The 15,707-nt window shown below is 43.2% G+C and overlaps 1 protein-coding gene across 4 annotated transcripts; it reads right to left on the bottom strand.

Moving 5' to 3' along the window:
* Positions 1-104: 104 nt before the first annotated feature.
* LOC106601138 (reticulophagy regulator 3) lies at positions 105-14,233 on the bottom strand. 4 transcript variants are annotated; one of them, XM_045715027.2, is made up of 10 exons: positions 13,871-14,233; positions 12,543-12,816; positions 7,555-7,661; positions 7,164-7,194; positions 6,927-7,053; positions 6,704-6,788; positions 5,964-6,101; positions 5,727-5,800; positions 5,284-5,416; positions 105-2,436 (listed from the first exon to the last, which is right to left on the bottom strand). In XM_045715027.2, exons 2-10 carry the CDS (start codon positions 12,785-12,787, stop codon positions 1,868-1,870), a joined length of 1,509 nt encoding a protein of 502 aa, XP_045570983.1. In that variant the 5' UTR covers positions 12,788-12,816; positions 13,871-14,233; the 3' UTR covers positions 105-1,867. The 4 variants fall into 4 exon arrangements, with proteins under 4 accessions (XP_045570983.1, XP_014048573.1, XP_045570982.1 ...); XM_014193098.3 differs by lacking the exon at positions 13,871-14,233 and adding an exon at positions 13,650-13,806; XM_045715026.2 differs by lacking the exon at positions 13,871-14,233 and adding an exon at positions 13,277-13,541.
* Between the last annotated feature and the right edge of the window lie 1,474 nt (positions 14,234-15,707).

The following is a 15,707-nucleotide window of genomic DNA, read 5'->3' as shown; positions in this document are numbered from 1 at the left end:
ATTTTTATTTACCAGCAACACTGGCTAGTGGACCAAAAGGATGTCAAAAATGGTGATTTTGGATCTGTGCAATATTGCATTGTTTATAAATAACGAAATAAACATTTAATCCAGACTTCATATTTAATAAGATTTGCACATCAAAACCAATGTCAGAGAGAGAAAAAAAACTGTACTGAACACATTTATAGAACATAATACTAAGAATGAAGAATTGCCTGGCCGTCTTCATGAAGCAATACTGCAACAACCCCTATTTAAACTAAAGTGGTCCAAAACAAGTCATGTACATTCACTCTTTAATTAAAATCCCAAACCTTTTCAGATCAGACAGATTCTGTTTTCTGGGCCATCTCCATGAACAGCGGATCTAGAAGTTCTATTGTAGGAAATCTCCCACAGTCATGATTTTCTATACAACACAAATAGCATCATTGGGCAATTTGTCATATATAAACCAGCATCTTTCTGATTGTTTGATCCAGCTACATCAGCAAAACCCATCTGCGGGTCATTTCAGTTTCATTGACCAAGAAGAATCACTCCTATTTATTAGATTGTTTCCATGAAAAGACAAAAGCAGCAGGAGCTTGTTTGTCCATCATAGGTTAATCATGCTGACCTGCACAAAAAAAAAAAGAATAGGCTAACATTTACTGCACCCTAGTTTTTAAAAGACAAGCATATTACATTTTAAAATATTACACTTTTAAAAAAGGCTAATCAGGTTGAGTTTTGTATACCAGCATTTTGTTCACCCATCAATGTAAACATGTTTTCCTGATGACTTTAAGACGTTTACAAAATGTGGTTCATGCATGAGTTTAGAGGTAAAACTAAAAGGTTTATATTCTGTACTTCTTACATAAGCATGTCTATACAACAGATTCTCCTCTGAGAAGGATCGGCAAAAATGAGTGAAGATGGTGACAGGGATTGGGAACGCCACGGGAGAAGGGATACAAGGAGCAGGTTAACTTGATAAAAGTTACTTATTGTGATGATAAAGACAAAAAGATCTAAATAGCCCATGAGTGCTCATTCAAGACACATGGAGAACACAGGAGGCAACCCTACGTTCACGGCTCTACCCAGAAATACAGCAAACAAAACAGGACCAATGGTGTAGGAAGAAACATTTCGGCGTGGAGACAGTAAAACACATTTAACTAAAATGCCAATCCCCTTTCTTTAAAACAATGATTTCAGACTCAAAACAAATGAATGTCTCAATCAAGAATGATCTAAAAAAAATATCACCATTAATATTTACTTCGTTTCTAATAGAGAATGAGTGTCTTAAAATTAAAGCAGTGGTTTTTACTAAAAGAGAATACCAGTCAGATATTGCTAAAACTATTTCAAAACAAGGTCATTGCAGTTGTAAAACTTCACTAATCAACAGGAATGTCATACTTGGTCCCATATTAAATAGCCCTGTGTGTCTAGCATTTTAGGAAATGTGTATACTACCTAGTGGTCGACTTAAAAAAACAACAACGTATTACTCACTAGGGCATACTGGATGACAGGACAGAGAAGTGGTTCCGTAATGCTGTTTCAAAAACAGATGGAGTTTTTTTTACATTGCGTTTCCTATTGCTCAGCCTGCTAAATAAGACTTTCTGGATGATGGTGGCTTACACATACAAGCTACAGACTAAAGGAAGAAATTGAAAAGTGAGACAGAAAAAGAAATCAGAAGTACTTCACAGTGATATCAACTGAGGCCAATCAGGAGCCTGGCTGCTGGATCCTACGATTAAATGACTCACACATACACGCAGTCAAAACAATCCATAAACATTCCAATCACTCAATCACACACAAAGACTTCGTTTGATTGTTATGCAGAGGTAGAGGCGCCTCACTGTGGTTTCCCCAGTAGGTTGGAGAGGAAGCTGGACCCCTGTCCCCCACCCTGCCCTCCTCCCCGTCCTCCTGCACCCCCAAAGGAATCCATCTGGTTCAGCTCCGACTGGTCCAGCATCTCAAAGTCCTCTCCGTCCAAGTCTGTGTCCAGCTCCGAGCTAGACTGCTTGCGGTAGCCCCTATGGGCCCCTGCTCTGGTGGGCCCCACCCTCTCTCTGCGGGCGGCAGGGGGACGAGGCTGCATGGCACCAGCCAATGCCGCCTGAATCATGTTGCTAGCGATGATTCCAGCCATGTCACCTCCGAGGAAGTCAGAAGCAGGGGGGAGGCCGCCGAAGGAGAGCTCCTCGTCCAGGTCGTCCTGGTCAGAGTCCAGGTGGGATTCCACATCCAGCAGCTCGGCCGTGGTTCGGGGGCCAGTCCGCCCAGACCGAAGACCCAGGCTGGGCAGCCCGATGCATGAGTCGTCGTCATCGTCCATCAGGGTGGCGTCTGGGTTGATGGAGGGGAAGTCATTGAGGTCTCGTGCAAACGACTCCTCATTGTCACTGTGTCTATCAAAATCTGATGATGAACGGAGAGGAAGGGGTTCAAGATGTTGGAATGTCATTTGTAATTTAAAACCACAGACAATCACCCTGCACAACATGTCTTACCAGAGTAGGCAGTCATAGCCAATTTGTAAAATATAAATATTGGCACATCACTAAATCAAACATTTAATCTGCAAAAATGACAAGTTACTTTGTGGGTGACAGTGATTTCAGAAGCAAAGTGGGGGACAAAACATAGACTATATTGCTCCCCCCTCTAATTTGATAGTGGGGTAGTGGATTACTAGTCTCCGTTATGGCTCAGATCAGGTGCCTACATAGTATACACCATTGACATACAGTGCATTCGGAAAGTATTCAGACCCCTTGACTTTTTCCACATTGTTACTTAACAGCCTTATTCTAAAATGTATTAAATACATATTTTTCCTCAATCTACACACAATACCCCATAATGACAAAGCAAAAATATGTTTAGATTTTTTTTTTTTTTTACTGTATAAATAATAAAACAGAAATACCTTATTTACATAAGTATTCAGACCCTTTGCTATGAGACTCACAATTGAGCTCAGGTGCACCCTGTTTCCATTGATGCTCAGGTGCACCCTGCACCCTTGATGTTTCCAGTGACGATTTTAGCATGTAAATCTTGGTTGGGCAAACTCAAAAAACATTTGGGGGGGATGCATGCCAGCAAAGCCACTACACAACACATTAATTGCACAATAACGGTGACCACAAACTGTTAGGGCCTACATAAAGCTGTTCCAACAGCAGAGTCCCAACACCTTACCACTGCTACACCTGGCTATCAGCAGGGCCTTGTCTGGCAGTGAAACAGTTCATTCAGCCTCATTTACTGCCTTTAAAAAAAACATGGCTGACTTGCATAAACAAATGTGGTTTCTACCAGTTGTTTTGAGCGCAGCCAAAGTCATGCTGGATTGACAGCATGGCCAATGTTGAATGTTTATCCATTTAAATTAGGAAAAGAGACCCTTAAATCCAGACTTGGACCACACACCCGCTCCACTGACGACCAGGCTAGTGATTTTTTTTGTTGCAATTCTTGAAGTTAGCCACTGATTCCTTCCAAACCACTCATTGTTGTGTAATGTTTATGTCCAATGGCCGAGGAGCACTGATACGTTTTATCTATACATTTCTCTTCATATGACAAGGATTGAAAAGGATTTGCCAGTAGATGGTCGACTTGACTCATGCTGATGACTGCTAGCTAAGATTTTGAAAGTAGGATGTTGACACGATCAGTCCAATCACTGCTACTGTAGATAAAATCACGTTATATCTGTGGCCAATGACCTTGAGCCTTCTTGGATGGGCATTTCTAAAGTAACTCTATGGCAGCACCCAATGGTCTTGAATGTTCGAGCTCTACCCGGAGATTTTGCGGTGACGTAGTGTCCCCATGAGTGATAGAACACTGAGCCAATCACATTACCAACCCTTACGCTCCGTATTTTCCGCTGGCTGCCCCACCACCACAGAAAGCACCGAGCTAGGCTGAAACACCTGCATTTTGGAGCTGCCTTACTCAAGAAATGCCAAGAATATACCATGTTTGTATGCGGCTTTATTAACTCAACGATTGTTTGCAAACTGATATGTGACACGTATTAATGCCAAAATAACATGCAAAACAGGCACACAAAAAAAGCTGGTGGGGCTCATGATTTAGAAAGGCACACGCCTATCTATACAAGGTCTCACAGTTGACAGTGCATATCAGAGTAAAAACCAAGCCATGAGTTCGAAGGAACTGTCCGTAGAGCTCCGAGAGAGGATTGTGTTGAGGCAAAGATTTGGGGACGGGTACAAAAAAAATTCTGCAGCATTGAAGGTCCCCAAGAACAGTGGCCTCCATCATTCTTAAATGGAAGAAGTTTGGAGCCACCAAGACTCTTCCTAGAGCTGACCGCCTGGCCAAACTGAGCAATCGGGGGAGAAGGGCCTTGGTCAGGGAGGTGACCAATCAGGCCTTTATGGTAGAGTGGCCAGACAGAAGCCACTCCTTGGTAAAAGGCACATGACAGCCCGCTTGGAGTTTGCCAAAAGGCACCTAAAGGACTCTCGGACCATGTGAATCAAGATTATCTGGTCTGATGAGTCTTTGGTCTGAATACCAAACGTCACGTCGGAAGGAAACCTGGCACCGTCCCTACGGTGAAGCATGGTGGTGGCAGCATCATGCTGTGGGGACGTTCTTCAGCGGCAGGGACTGGGAGACTAGTCAGGATTGAGGAAAAGATGAACAGAGCAAAGTACAGAGAGAACCTTGATAAAAACCTGCACAGGAGCTCTCAGGACCTCAGACTGGGGCGAAGATTCACCTTCCAACAGGACAACAACCCTAAGCACACAGCCAAGACAACGCAGGAGTGGCTTCGGGACAAGTTTTTGCTTTGTCATTATGAGGTATTGTGCATAGATTGAGGGAAAAAAACTATTTAATACATTTTAGAATAAGGCAGTAACGTAACAAAATCAAGGGGTCTGAATACTTTCCGAATGCACTGTACACACACCAGCTCAGACAGATCCAGCCCAGAGAGGCCCAGTTCATGATCTCCATCAGCAGCTGATTTTAAATTAGAATGGAAAATGTATGCGTTTGCATCAAACTGCAGCAATTCTTTCTCTAATCAAAAACAAAGTGTCAAACTAAAACGTATCGTTCCTGTATCGTAGCCCATGTATCTAGATACGCATCCAATCGTCTTGAAAGGGAAAGATGCACATCCCTATTAGCTGCATTGGATCTGGCTCTAATTCTCGTGACTCCAGTGTATGTGTGCCTGGAGGTGCAGATTCAGCGGGTGGGTGCATACTGTACCTTCTGAGCCCTCTGTGAGAGGAGTCTGGCCACGGGACAGATTAAAGGTCCCATTGTCTGTGTACGAGACCTCAGCGTCAGAGTGCTCAGAGTCGGTCATCGCAAGTTCCTTGGCCACTATAGCATCGTCAAACTGAAAGAGAGGAAAGACATTGAACTGTGTTAGTATATTATGAATGACTATGTTTCCTCTTGAATGTAGTCCACATGTCACAGATGATGTGACCTGATATGACTGGGAGGGCCTGCTATTTTTATCTCTAAAGTGGTCAGGCTATTGTAAATCTGAGACCAGCTGCAGTCTTAAGCTACATATGCCACTCCTGGCCATCTAACTGAGTAATAACCAACACAGGAAACAAGTAGGCGTAACTATAACAGTCAAATAAATGACAACCTGACTATGCTTTTGGACTGCACGTGAAATACATCAGGTGAATTACCGTCGGGCAGAATGCAGCAAGCTCCTCCTCACTGTCATCACCGGATGCTGCACCCCGAATTGGCTTGCGGAGGACTGCAGAGCAAACACAAACCACAGGTTACAATGACTGAGTTACTCCCTTGATCCAGTCAAGGTAGAAGGAGATACAGTTTGCATGGACAAACCTAAACCAGTGTATCAATGCCAATGCAACTATCAGACACAAACACACAGACAACACACACACTGTACTCACACTGGTTGTCGATGGGCTTTGACATCATATACCCGCGAACACTGAAGTCCAGCCACTGCAGGGCCGGCTCCAGCTTCACACACACACGCTGCCACACGCGGTGGTACGCTGCCAGGGGGCACAGCAGAACAGCCAGCACTGGGACAAGAGAGAATGGCTTAATGTTAGTGGAAACATCACTGGGCATAAACAAACAAAAAAGAACCATGGCTGCATTCATCTGTGCTATTAGGCTCTGGCTCACCCAATCCCCAGCCTCCGAGCTGCTCTCCTCAGCCCAGACACACCCATGGGCTTGAGCCCAACTAATCTCGCCATTCAACAGAGAATGAAACAAAGAGTGGGAGCTCTAGCAGCCACGAGATTGTTAAGTACGGCGGAGGGCCCTGGCAAGGCCTCCCTGATCTTGGCTCTCCGGTTGATCGGTCGCTCTACATTGGTTAGAGGTGTGGGGATTAGCATGTCTCAGCCTGACCTCCTTCCTGCATCTCCCTCCCTGCCTGCCTTCCCTCGAGTACCATCATTCCTGCTTCCCCCTCTTCCCTCCCTGCCTGCCTCAGCCCAGCCAGGCGCTAATCACCTCAGACAGAACCCTGGTGCCGGGGACACAGATCTGGTTTCACCAGCCATGCATTTTTAACAAGGGCAGCCAGCTTCCCCACCATTAGGGAGCTCTGAATGGGGATGGTGTTTGGGAAACAGGAGGGTGGGGTAGGTGGGTCATCTCTCACTGTACTCACCCGCAGAGTAAGAGAGCACCAGTCCAGGAATGTACCGTCCAACCATGACCAGACAAGTCAAGAGGGCACAGGTCAGGAGGCAGAACTAAAGACAACAGAGTTCAACTGGTCAAGTTACTGATTAGTTGTATGTTCACAGTAGGCTGAGAGTAGACAAGATATTGTATTAGGGTTTATATAGGAGACCCTTCATACTAGTACAAGGGGAGTGCCAAGGCCTCACCTTGCCAGGGTTGTGGCGTTTGAACTGCACCAGGCTGGATATGAAGGCCAGCCCAGAGACCCAGACCTCAGCAATGTGGTGACACAGCTCTGGAACACTGAGCACCCCTGGCTGCACCAGGCCCCAGCTGCAAGATAGAAGTTCAACAACCTCAGTGACATCATCTCTCTGTGACCACTGCCCAACCAGATTGTGGCGATAGGATACAAATGATATATTTTTAAGACGTAGGCCTACCTTTCATTTTCAGACTCATCAGGTTTTTTAACTGTGGGAAGAGACAGAAAATGCACTTAACGCCCGCATTTAGCAACAATCCACATCACTACATGCACTACACTTGGACACTCTACACCATATGAGTTTAAATGAGGACAGGCATGACAAAGGATATCACTCATTATACAGGGTCTAATGAATAGTACAGACCAGGGCCAGTAGGGTATTCACACCAAGGGTAGTATGACACTGGGGAATAAGGGACAGGATTTAAGAACCAAGTCAGTTGTAATTAACACAGTTGGGCAGAGGTACTCAGTAGGGACAGATCAAGACACAGTGGGGCATGAGGTGTTGGGTGCAGAATAAGGCAGACTTCCCAGAAATAAATGTACTATATCCTCCTCACCTCTGATCTCAGGCCAGATCTTGTTCCTCCAGCTATCAACGCAGATGAATACAAGCAGGCCAGAGGACAGCAGGAAGAGCAGGCGCAGCGAGGTCAGGGCAAAGAACCTGGAACAGAACACTAAGGTCAGCTTCAGAACAGCTGACGTTTCCTTTTGTTTAAGATGTCACAAACACCCTGTGGACTCCCGTGCAAGTGGCAGTTACGCACAGACTCGGGTGTCTGTATGTGGTGCCTCAGTTACTGACTGAATGTGACGGAAAAGGCCGACACCACAAATATTGTGGTGATAGTTTGTGTGTACATGTGACTTTGATATCTACTTTGAATACAGGTGTTTCCTGTGTTTTTACTCAGGAGGTGACAATGTTGTCAGACTCTGACAGCAGACAATCTAGACATTAGTTCAAATGAGGACAACAAAGGTTTAGAACTGCATTCAAGCTCACCAAGAGGCAAACACTCTTTTACATTGCCAGGCCAGCATTGTAAATAAGATTCTGTAATATCTACATGCAGACCACCATAGTCCCTGTGCCCAAGAACGCCAAGGTAACCTGTCTAAATGACTATCGCCCCATAGAGCCCACAATCTGTATCCATGAAATTATTTTAAAAGGCTGGTCATGGCTCACATGAACACAATCATCCCAGACACCCTTGACCCACTCCAATTCGCATACCACCCCAACAGATCACACATTCTCTATTGCACACCACACTGCTCTTTCCCACTTGGACAAAAGGAACACCTATGTGAGCATGCGGCTCATTGATTACAGCTCCGTGTTCAACACCAGTGCCCTCCAACCGCATCACTAAGCTAAGGACCCTGGGACTGAACACCTCCCTCCTGATGAGACGCCCCCAGGTGGTAGGCAACACATCCGCCACGCTGAACCTCAACACGGGGGCCCCTCAGGGGTGCGTGCTTGGTCACCTCCTGTACTCCCTGTTCACCCATTACTGTGTGGCCGCACACGACTCCAACACCATCATTACATTTGCTGATGACACGACGGTGGTAGGCCTGATCACCGACGACGATGAGAACGCCTATAGGGAGCAGGTCAGAGAACTGCCAGTGTGGTGCCAGGCCAACAACCTCTCAACGTCAGCAAGTCAAAGGAGCTGATTGTGGATGACAAGAAACGGAGGGCCGAGCACACCCCCATTCACATCGAAGGGGCTGTAGTAGACCGGGTCGAGAGCTTCAAGTTCCTCAGTGTTCAAATCACAAAGGATCTATCATGGTCCAAACAGACCAACACAGTCGTGAAGAGGGCACGACAATGCCCCTTCCCCCTCAGGAGGCTGAAAAGATTTGGCATGGGACCTCAGATCCTCAAAATGTTCTACAGCTGCACCATTGAGAGCATCTTGACTGGCTGCATCACCAGTTGGTATGGCAATTGCTTGGCATCCGACCGCAAAGTGCTACAGAGTGTAGTGCATACGGCCCAGTACATTACTGGGGCCGAGCTCTCTACCATCCAGGCCCTCTATACCAGGCGGTGTCAGAGGATGGCCTTAAAAATTGTCAAAGACTCCAGCCACCCAAGTGATAGACTGCTATTGCACGGCAAGTGGACCGATGCACCAAGTCTGGAACCAACAGGACCCTGAACAGCTTCTGCCCCCAAGCCATAAGACTGCTAAATAGTTAGTCCAGATAGCTATTTTTGCACAAATTCTTTGACTCATCACATACGCTGCTGCTACTGTTTACTATCTGCCACTTTATTCCTAGTTATATGTACATATCTACCTCAATTACCTCGTACCCCTGCACATCGACTCTGTACTGGTACGCCTTGTGCATAGCCAAGTTACCGTTACTCATTGCGTATCTATTATTAATTTTACGCGTTTTACTTTTCTATTATTTCTCTTTTTTTGTCTCTGCATTGTTGGGAAGGGCCCATAAGTAAGCATTTCACTGTTAGTCCACACCTGTTGTTTACAAAGCATGTAACAAATAAAATTGTATTTGTTCTTAATTGATCTGTCCGGTAAAATAAAAGGTAAAATAAAAACAGGCCTAGTAGCCTTCAGATTGGTTTCAAAAGCAGTGTTGGAATTCAGGACTATGTCATCTAGCTATGCAAACAACTGGCCCAAAAATAGATAGCTAGATGGCACCTATTACACGTGGCTCCATTACCACTTGGTTTAACACATCTAAAAGACAGTTAGTGGCCACAATAACAGTAGAGTGAAATGTTGCTGATAGCCTACATCATTAAATATTAGAGAACTATTGGCTGGTAATGCATGGCATACAGCTTCTTATTAGTAGTACTGAGTAGAGGTCGACCGATTATGATTTTTCAACGCCGATACCGATTGTTGGAGGACCAAAAAAAGCCGATGCCGATTAATCTTAAAAAAATACAAATTATAATGACAATTACAACAATATTGAATGAACACTTATTTTAACTTAATATAATACATAAATACTATCAATTTAGCCTCAAATAAATAATAAAACATGTTCAACTTGGTTTAAATAATGCAAAAACAAAGTTTGGAGAAGAAAGTAAAAGTGCAATATGTGCCATGTAAAAAAGCTAACGTTTAAGTTCCTTGCTCAGAACATGAGAACATATGAAAGCTGGTGGTTCCTTTTAACATGAGTCTTCAATATTCCCAGGTAAGAAGTTTGTTATTATAGGAATTATAGTTATTATAGGAATTATAGGACTATTTCTCTCTATACGATTTGTATTTCATATACCTTTGACTATTGGATGTTCTTATAGGCACTTTAGTATTGCCAGTGTAACAGTATAGCTTCCATCCCTCTCCTCGCTCCTACCTGGGCTCGAACCAGGAACACATCAACAACAGCCACCCTCGAAGCAGCGTTACCCTTTGCAGTGCAAGGGGAACAACTACTCCAAGTCTCAGAGCGAGTGACGTTTGAAACGCTATTAGCACGCACCCCACTAACTAGCTAGCCATTTCACATCGGTTACACCAGCCTAATCTCGGGGGTTGATAGGCTTGAATTCATAAACAGCGCAATGCTTGAAGAATTGTGAAGAGCTGCTGGCAAACGCACAAAGGTGCTGTTTGAATGAATGCTTACGAGCCTGCTGCTGCCTACCATCGCTCAGTCAGACTGCTCTATCAAATCATAGACTTAATTATAATAACACACAGAAATACGAGCCTTTGGTCATTAATATGGTTGAATCCGGAAACTATCATTTCGAAAATGAAACGTTTATTATTTCAGTGAAATACGGAACCGTTCCGTATTTTATCTAACGGGTGGCATCCCTAAGTATAAATATTCCTGTTACATTGCACAACCTTCAATGTTATGTCATAATTACGTACAATTCTGGCAAATTAATTACGGCCTTTGTTAGGAATAAATGGACTTCACAGTTCGCAATGAGCCAGGCAGCCCAAACTGCTGAATAAACCCTGACTGCTTGTACAGAACGCAAGTGAAGTGACACAACTCCTCTAGTTATAAGAAATTCATGTTAGCAGGCAATATTAACTAAACATGCAGGTTTAAAAATATATACTTGTGTATCGGTTTTTAAGAAAGGCATTGATGTTTATGGTTAGGTACATTGTGCAACGACAGTGCTTTTTTTCCGCAAATGTGCTTGTTAAATCATCACCCGTTTGTTGAAGTAGGCTGTGATTCGATGAGAAATTAACACGCACCGCATCGATTATATGCAACACAGGACACGTTAGATAAACTAGTAATATCATCAACCATGTGTAGTTAACTAGTGATTATGTTAAGATTGATCGTTTTTTTATAAGATAAGTTTAATGCTAGCTAGCAACCTACCTTGGCTTCTTGCTGCCCTCGCGTAACAGGTAGTCAGCCTGCCATGCAGGCTCCCCGTGGAGTGCAATGTAAGGCAGGTGGTTAGAGCGTTGGACTAGTAACCGGAAGGTTGCAAAAACGAATCCCCGAGGTGACACGGTAAAAATCTGTTGTTCTGGCCCTGAACAAGGCAGTTAACCCCCGTTCCTAGGCCGTCATTGAAAATAAGAATGTGTTCTTAATCTGATTTGCCTAGTTAAATAAAGGTGTAAAATATATATATATATATATAAAAAAAGCGGCAAATCAGTGGCCAAAAATACTGATTGTTATGAAAACTTGGCCCTAATTAATCGGCCATTCCGATTAATCGGTCGACCTCTAGTACTGAGATAGATAACACATTCAGAAGGAAACAAAACCCTGACCCCCATTTCTTAGGAACTTCTGTTTAAAGTAAAAAGTACACACATACCCATTGGTAATCATGTCTATTGATTGTGTGCAAACTAAAACACACAACAGAATTTTCCAATTCCTATACCACACACCAGCACTGGTACTGTTAGGGTGGGCTTACTTCCTGTACACTTCTCCCCCAAAATACATGTGACTTGTCTCGTTTCATGCATTACGATATATCACTCTGGGCATATATAGACTATTAGTTCACCACACTAAGCAGGCTGACTTCTTGGCATCGATTGATTGGTGACATGGTGGCTGTTTGCAATGACACATTTAGGATATTGACTCTGTAATACAAAGTGCATCGCCTCTGTAGGGGGACATTGCCTTATACGACTTTTACTATTGTCATATCATTAATTCGGTTTTACACTCCTTGTAGACATTTGACATAAAGGCTTAACTAGAGTAGTTGCAGATTCAACATACTAGGCCTATTTCCATTGAAAGATAATGTCAACCCCCATAGTAGATAGTGTTTCTAATGCAGCCTACAGAAGCACAATAGTGCTTTGGTGATCTATTAATAGCAGCTCTGGTGAGCCAGCTGTCTTATCTTAAATTGATGGGAGACGTTTTCGTTGTGCAAAAGCTTCTGATGGTACAGTAGATATGATTGCTGTACTTGGATATGATTTATATGTAAGGCATAAATTATACATTGTACAAATATGCTTGTCATCACTGCTATACCATTTATAATTTCTCAAAAACTTACCAGAACACAACGTTGACCACTGTGTACAGTAGCACACTCTGAAACGGCCTTTCCCACACCAGAACGGACTGTAGGTAGGTCAACACCGGCTCGTAAGGTCCGAGTCTCTCCTGAAGCGAGGCTTTAACAACGCGGACCTGGCCATCTCTTTCGCTGGAGCATGGTCGACTTCTCAGGCCAAGAGTCGACCTCTGTTTTCCTGAACACTCTCCCATGACATTTTCCAGTCCTTCCGTATGCGCCATCTCTCGCGTCAAATGTTGACTAAATAACCCTGTAAAATAACACCTGGGTATAATTATGGAGCTAACTAAAGAAAGTGTCGTGTCCCAGATCGCGTCTCCCACTTCGACGTCAGAACAACCGAAACCAAGCCCGACTAGAAGACGATAGCAGACTTGTTACCTTGTCACTCTCAAACAAAACTACAGTAACTGTCAAAAGTCCCTGCCCGAACAAGCTTGTCAGTTAACAAAAATACGCTAACATTCCTGTATCTAGTCAAATTTACCACGCAGTGTCGTTTCACCTGGCTAAGTATTTTGTTAGCGAACTAGACCAAAAAGCTAGCTGTGTTTGGCTAGCTAGCTATGTGTGCTAACTGAATACTCATAATAGTGCACTGTAGCTAACGTTAGCTAGCAAGCAACTGCACGATGCTATCAATATCTTTACCAACTATGACTAGAGCGTATCAATTATTTGTAAAATATCACACAAAAACGGACACCTACTTTGACATTATTGCAGAAAATTATCAAGTGGTATTGACAATATGGCGTTGTCCTAAACCTAGCTAATTGAAACGCTTTTTTTTACAAAAAAAATCGTAGTCAACTGTCTCACCAATCAGAAGCAACAGCACTACTTTGTCGTTTATTGTGGATTTAGCTGTGGACAGACAGGTTGCGGACCAAAGTATGTGAATGACATTTCAATAACCTATATTCAAGTAATCTATATCAGTCAATTGTGTAATATATCCTGTATTTACACTTTACTATCACTATCAGATATCACACTATACAGCAGTTGCAATGAAATCATGCATGCAGTATGCCTCATTCTATAATTACAGCTAGATCTGCATGTATGAATGAGTTATACCTGAAGTTGCTTTCAAAATACATTTGAAAATAGTTCAAATCATTTCGATAGAATTTAGAAGATGTATCGAAAACCCAAATGGAGCAGTTTTTATTCTGCAACAAATCAGATGCCACGTAAATAAAGAAGCTGGATTATTGCGAGTAACGTCATAAGGATAATGTCAGTGCAGTTTTTTTGTTTGTACCGGAAGCAAACGGAACGAAGCGGGAGGGACCTACCTGAATTTGTCCAATAGAAACTCTCGTTTCGTTTTGCAACTGTTTGGACTAATGATTACACCCTTAATCCACTGTTTAAAAGGCATAATTCCCCCAAATGAGGGGAACTGCTCATCGTAAATAACAGACATTTTTTTATAAATTTAACGGAGGTTGGCATTCAATAAATGTTGCATTACCGCCACCTACTAGAATGGAGTATAACTCCACTAAACTTTGCTTGAAAATAAAAAATAAACAAATTCCGTTACCATCTAACCAAACACAATGTTGCCAATTTAGCGACTTTGTCGCTATATTTAGCGAGTATTCAGACCCCTCTAGCGACACATTTAAAAAAAAAATCGACTAGCTACTTTTTCTGGTGTTATTGGAGACTCTCTGAGGTGAAACCACGTATCGTTCTTACTCTTCTCAACGAGCAGCGGGCCCCGCCCCGGGCCCCACCCAAAGCACTCACATGTGGCCCAGTCCTCGCGCAGCAATCCCTCCCAGCTGCAGTCAGAGCAGGAGATGTTCACCCCTCTGCGCCCAGACTGCAAATGAATCGCACATGCGCACTGGCTGATCATGCCCTGTCTTACATTCACAGCGGGATGTAAATGTAAAATGTTCTTTGTCTAAAATAAATCACTGCATTTGACTCTCACAGCCTCAGTCACTTACTCACCTTGTCCACTGTGTGTGTGTGCCTCTCTGTGACATAAGCTAAACATCTAGCTGGCTTGCTCATCATCTCTCAGTCTAAACTGTACACTCAAAAATACAGAAAGGAGTGGGAATCAAACCTTCAATTCAAAGGCTGGTTGAAGCCGTTTTTTGGAGATGATACACGGGCATACTGCCTGTATTGTAAGGCTGATTTCTACGCCAAACTTAGTGATGTAAAAAAAACACATGACAACTCAAAAACATACTAAAAAGGCAAAGCCTATAACAGTTCCACCCAAAACAAGCTGCCATTTATGATTTAAAAAAATTGACTCTGCAAAAAAGGCTGAGGCCACCATGGTATTAGCTATCGCTGAACACTGTTCCATGCTGGCATGTGATCACATTGGAGAAGCATGTAGAGCTGCTTTCTCAGACTCCACTGCTGCTACCCACTTCAAAATGCACAGGACAAAGTGTACAGAAATGATTAATGGTGATACAATTGTCTGCTTGGTGTCACTAAAGTACCTTATCACAACCCCCAGGTACTTAGAAACACTTACATCCGTGGACTCATCGAGGAGGAGGCTGAAACGCTGGTCACTCACATCTGCGACCACCTTTTTCAGAAAGTATGGTCTCTTTTTGGTCCATTTAGATTGTTAATGTAGATTGCATACATTTTTTTTTTAAATGTTATGGTTAAAAATGTTCATGTTTTACTGTGACTTGTTGTAGGCTCCTAAGTGGACCATAAGGTTAAAAACCAAACCAAATTTAGAAAACTAAACTAAAAACCAAAAACCAAAAAGATAAAATAAAATAGAAAACTAAGTAACTCCGCCAGAGTGTCTCTTTTGGGTCACTTTTGCCGGCCCCAAGCCCGGATAAAGGAGGAGGGTTGGAATTGTGACATAAAAAAAAAACAAGAATCGACTGAAGAAAGTTCATTTGTAGTTCTAAACATATTTAGGGTGTTTTTTTACTCACTTTTTGTCTCTCCAACGACGTTATTCCTCTCTCCTACAGCGTCCATCACAATTACATGCACATGGCAAATTATGCAAATTAGGTGATGGAGTCATTTAGCGACTTCTAGCGACTTTTAGGACAGCCAATAGTTACTTTCCGTGCAAGCCCCGGGCTCCGAGAACTTCACCACACCTACCCCTCTCTGATATTT

This window comes from Salmo salar, chromosome 03 (assembly GCF_965601325.2).
Source record: "Salmo salar chromosome 03, fSalSal1, whole genome shotgun sequence".
NCBI classification, from domain to species: domain Eukaryota; kingdom Metazoa; phylum Chordata; class Actinopteri; order Salmoniformes; family Salmonidae; genus Salmo; species Salmo salar.
Note: the sequence above shows the minus strand (reverse complement) of the source record. Positions and strands in the feature narration are given on the sequence as shown.

What these genes read in the sequence shown, in the direction of transcription:
- LOC106601138 (XM_045715027.2), bottom strand. Translation starts at nt 12,787, where the DNA reads ATGGCGCATACGGAAGGACTGGAAAATGTCATGGGAGAGTGTTCAGGA. An exon ending in GATGAGTCTGAAAATGAAAG is followed by an intron (nt 7,054 to 7,163) that starts GTAGGCCTACGT and finishes TCTATCTTGCAG; the next exon opens with CTGGGGCCTGGTGCAGCCAG. An exon ending in TTGCTGCATTCTGCCCGACG is followed by an intron (nt 5,417 to 5,726) that starts GTAATTCACCTG and finishes CCTCTCTTTCAG; the next exon opens with TTTGACGATGCTATAGTGGC.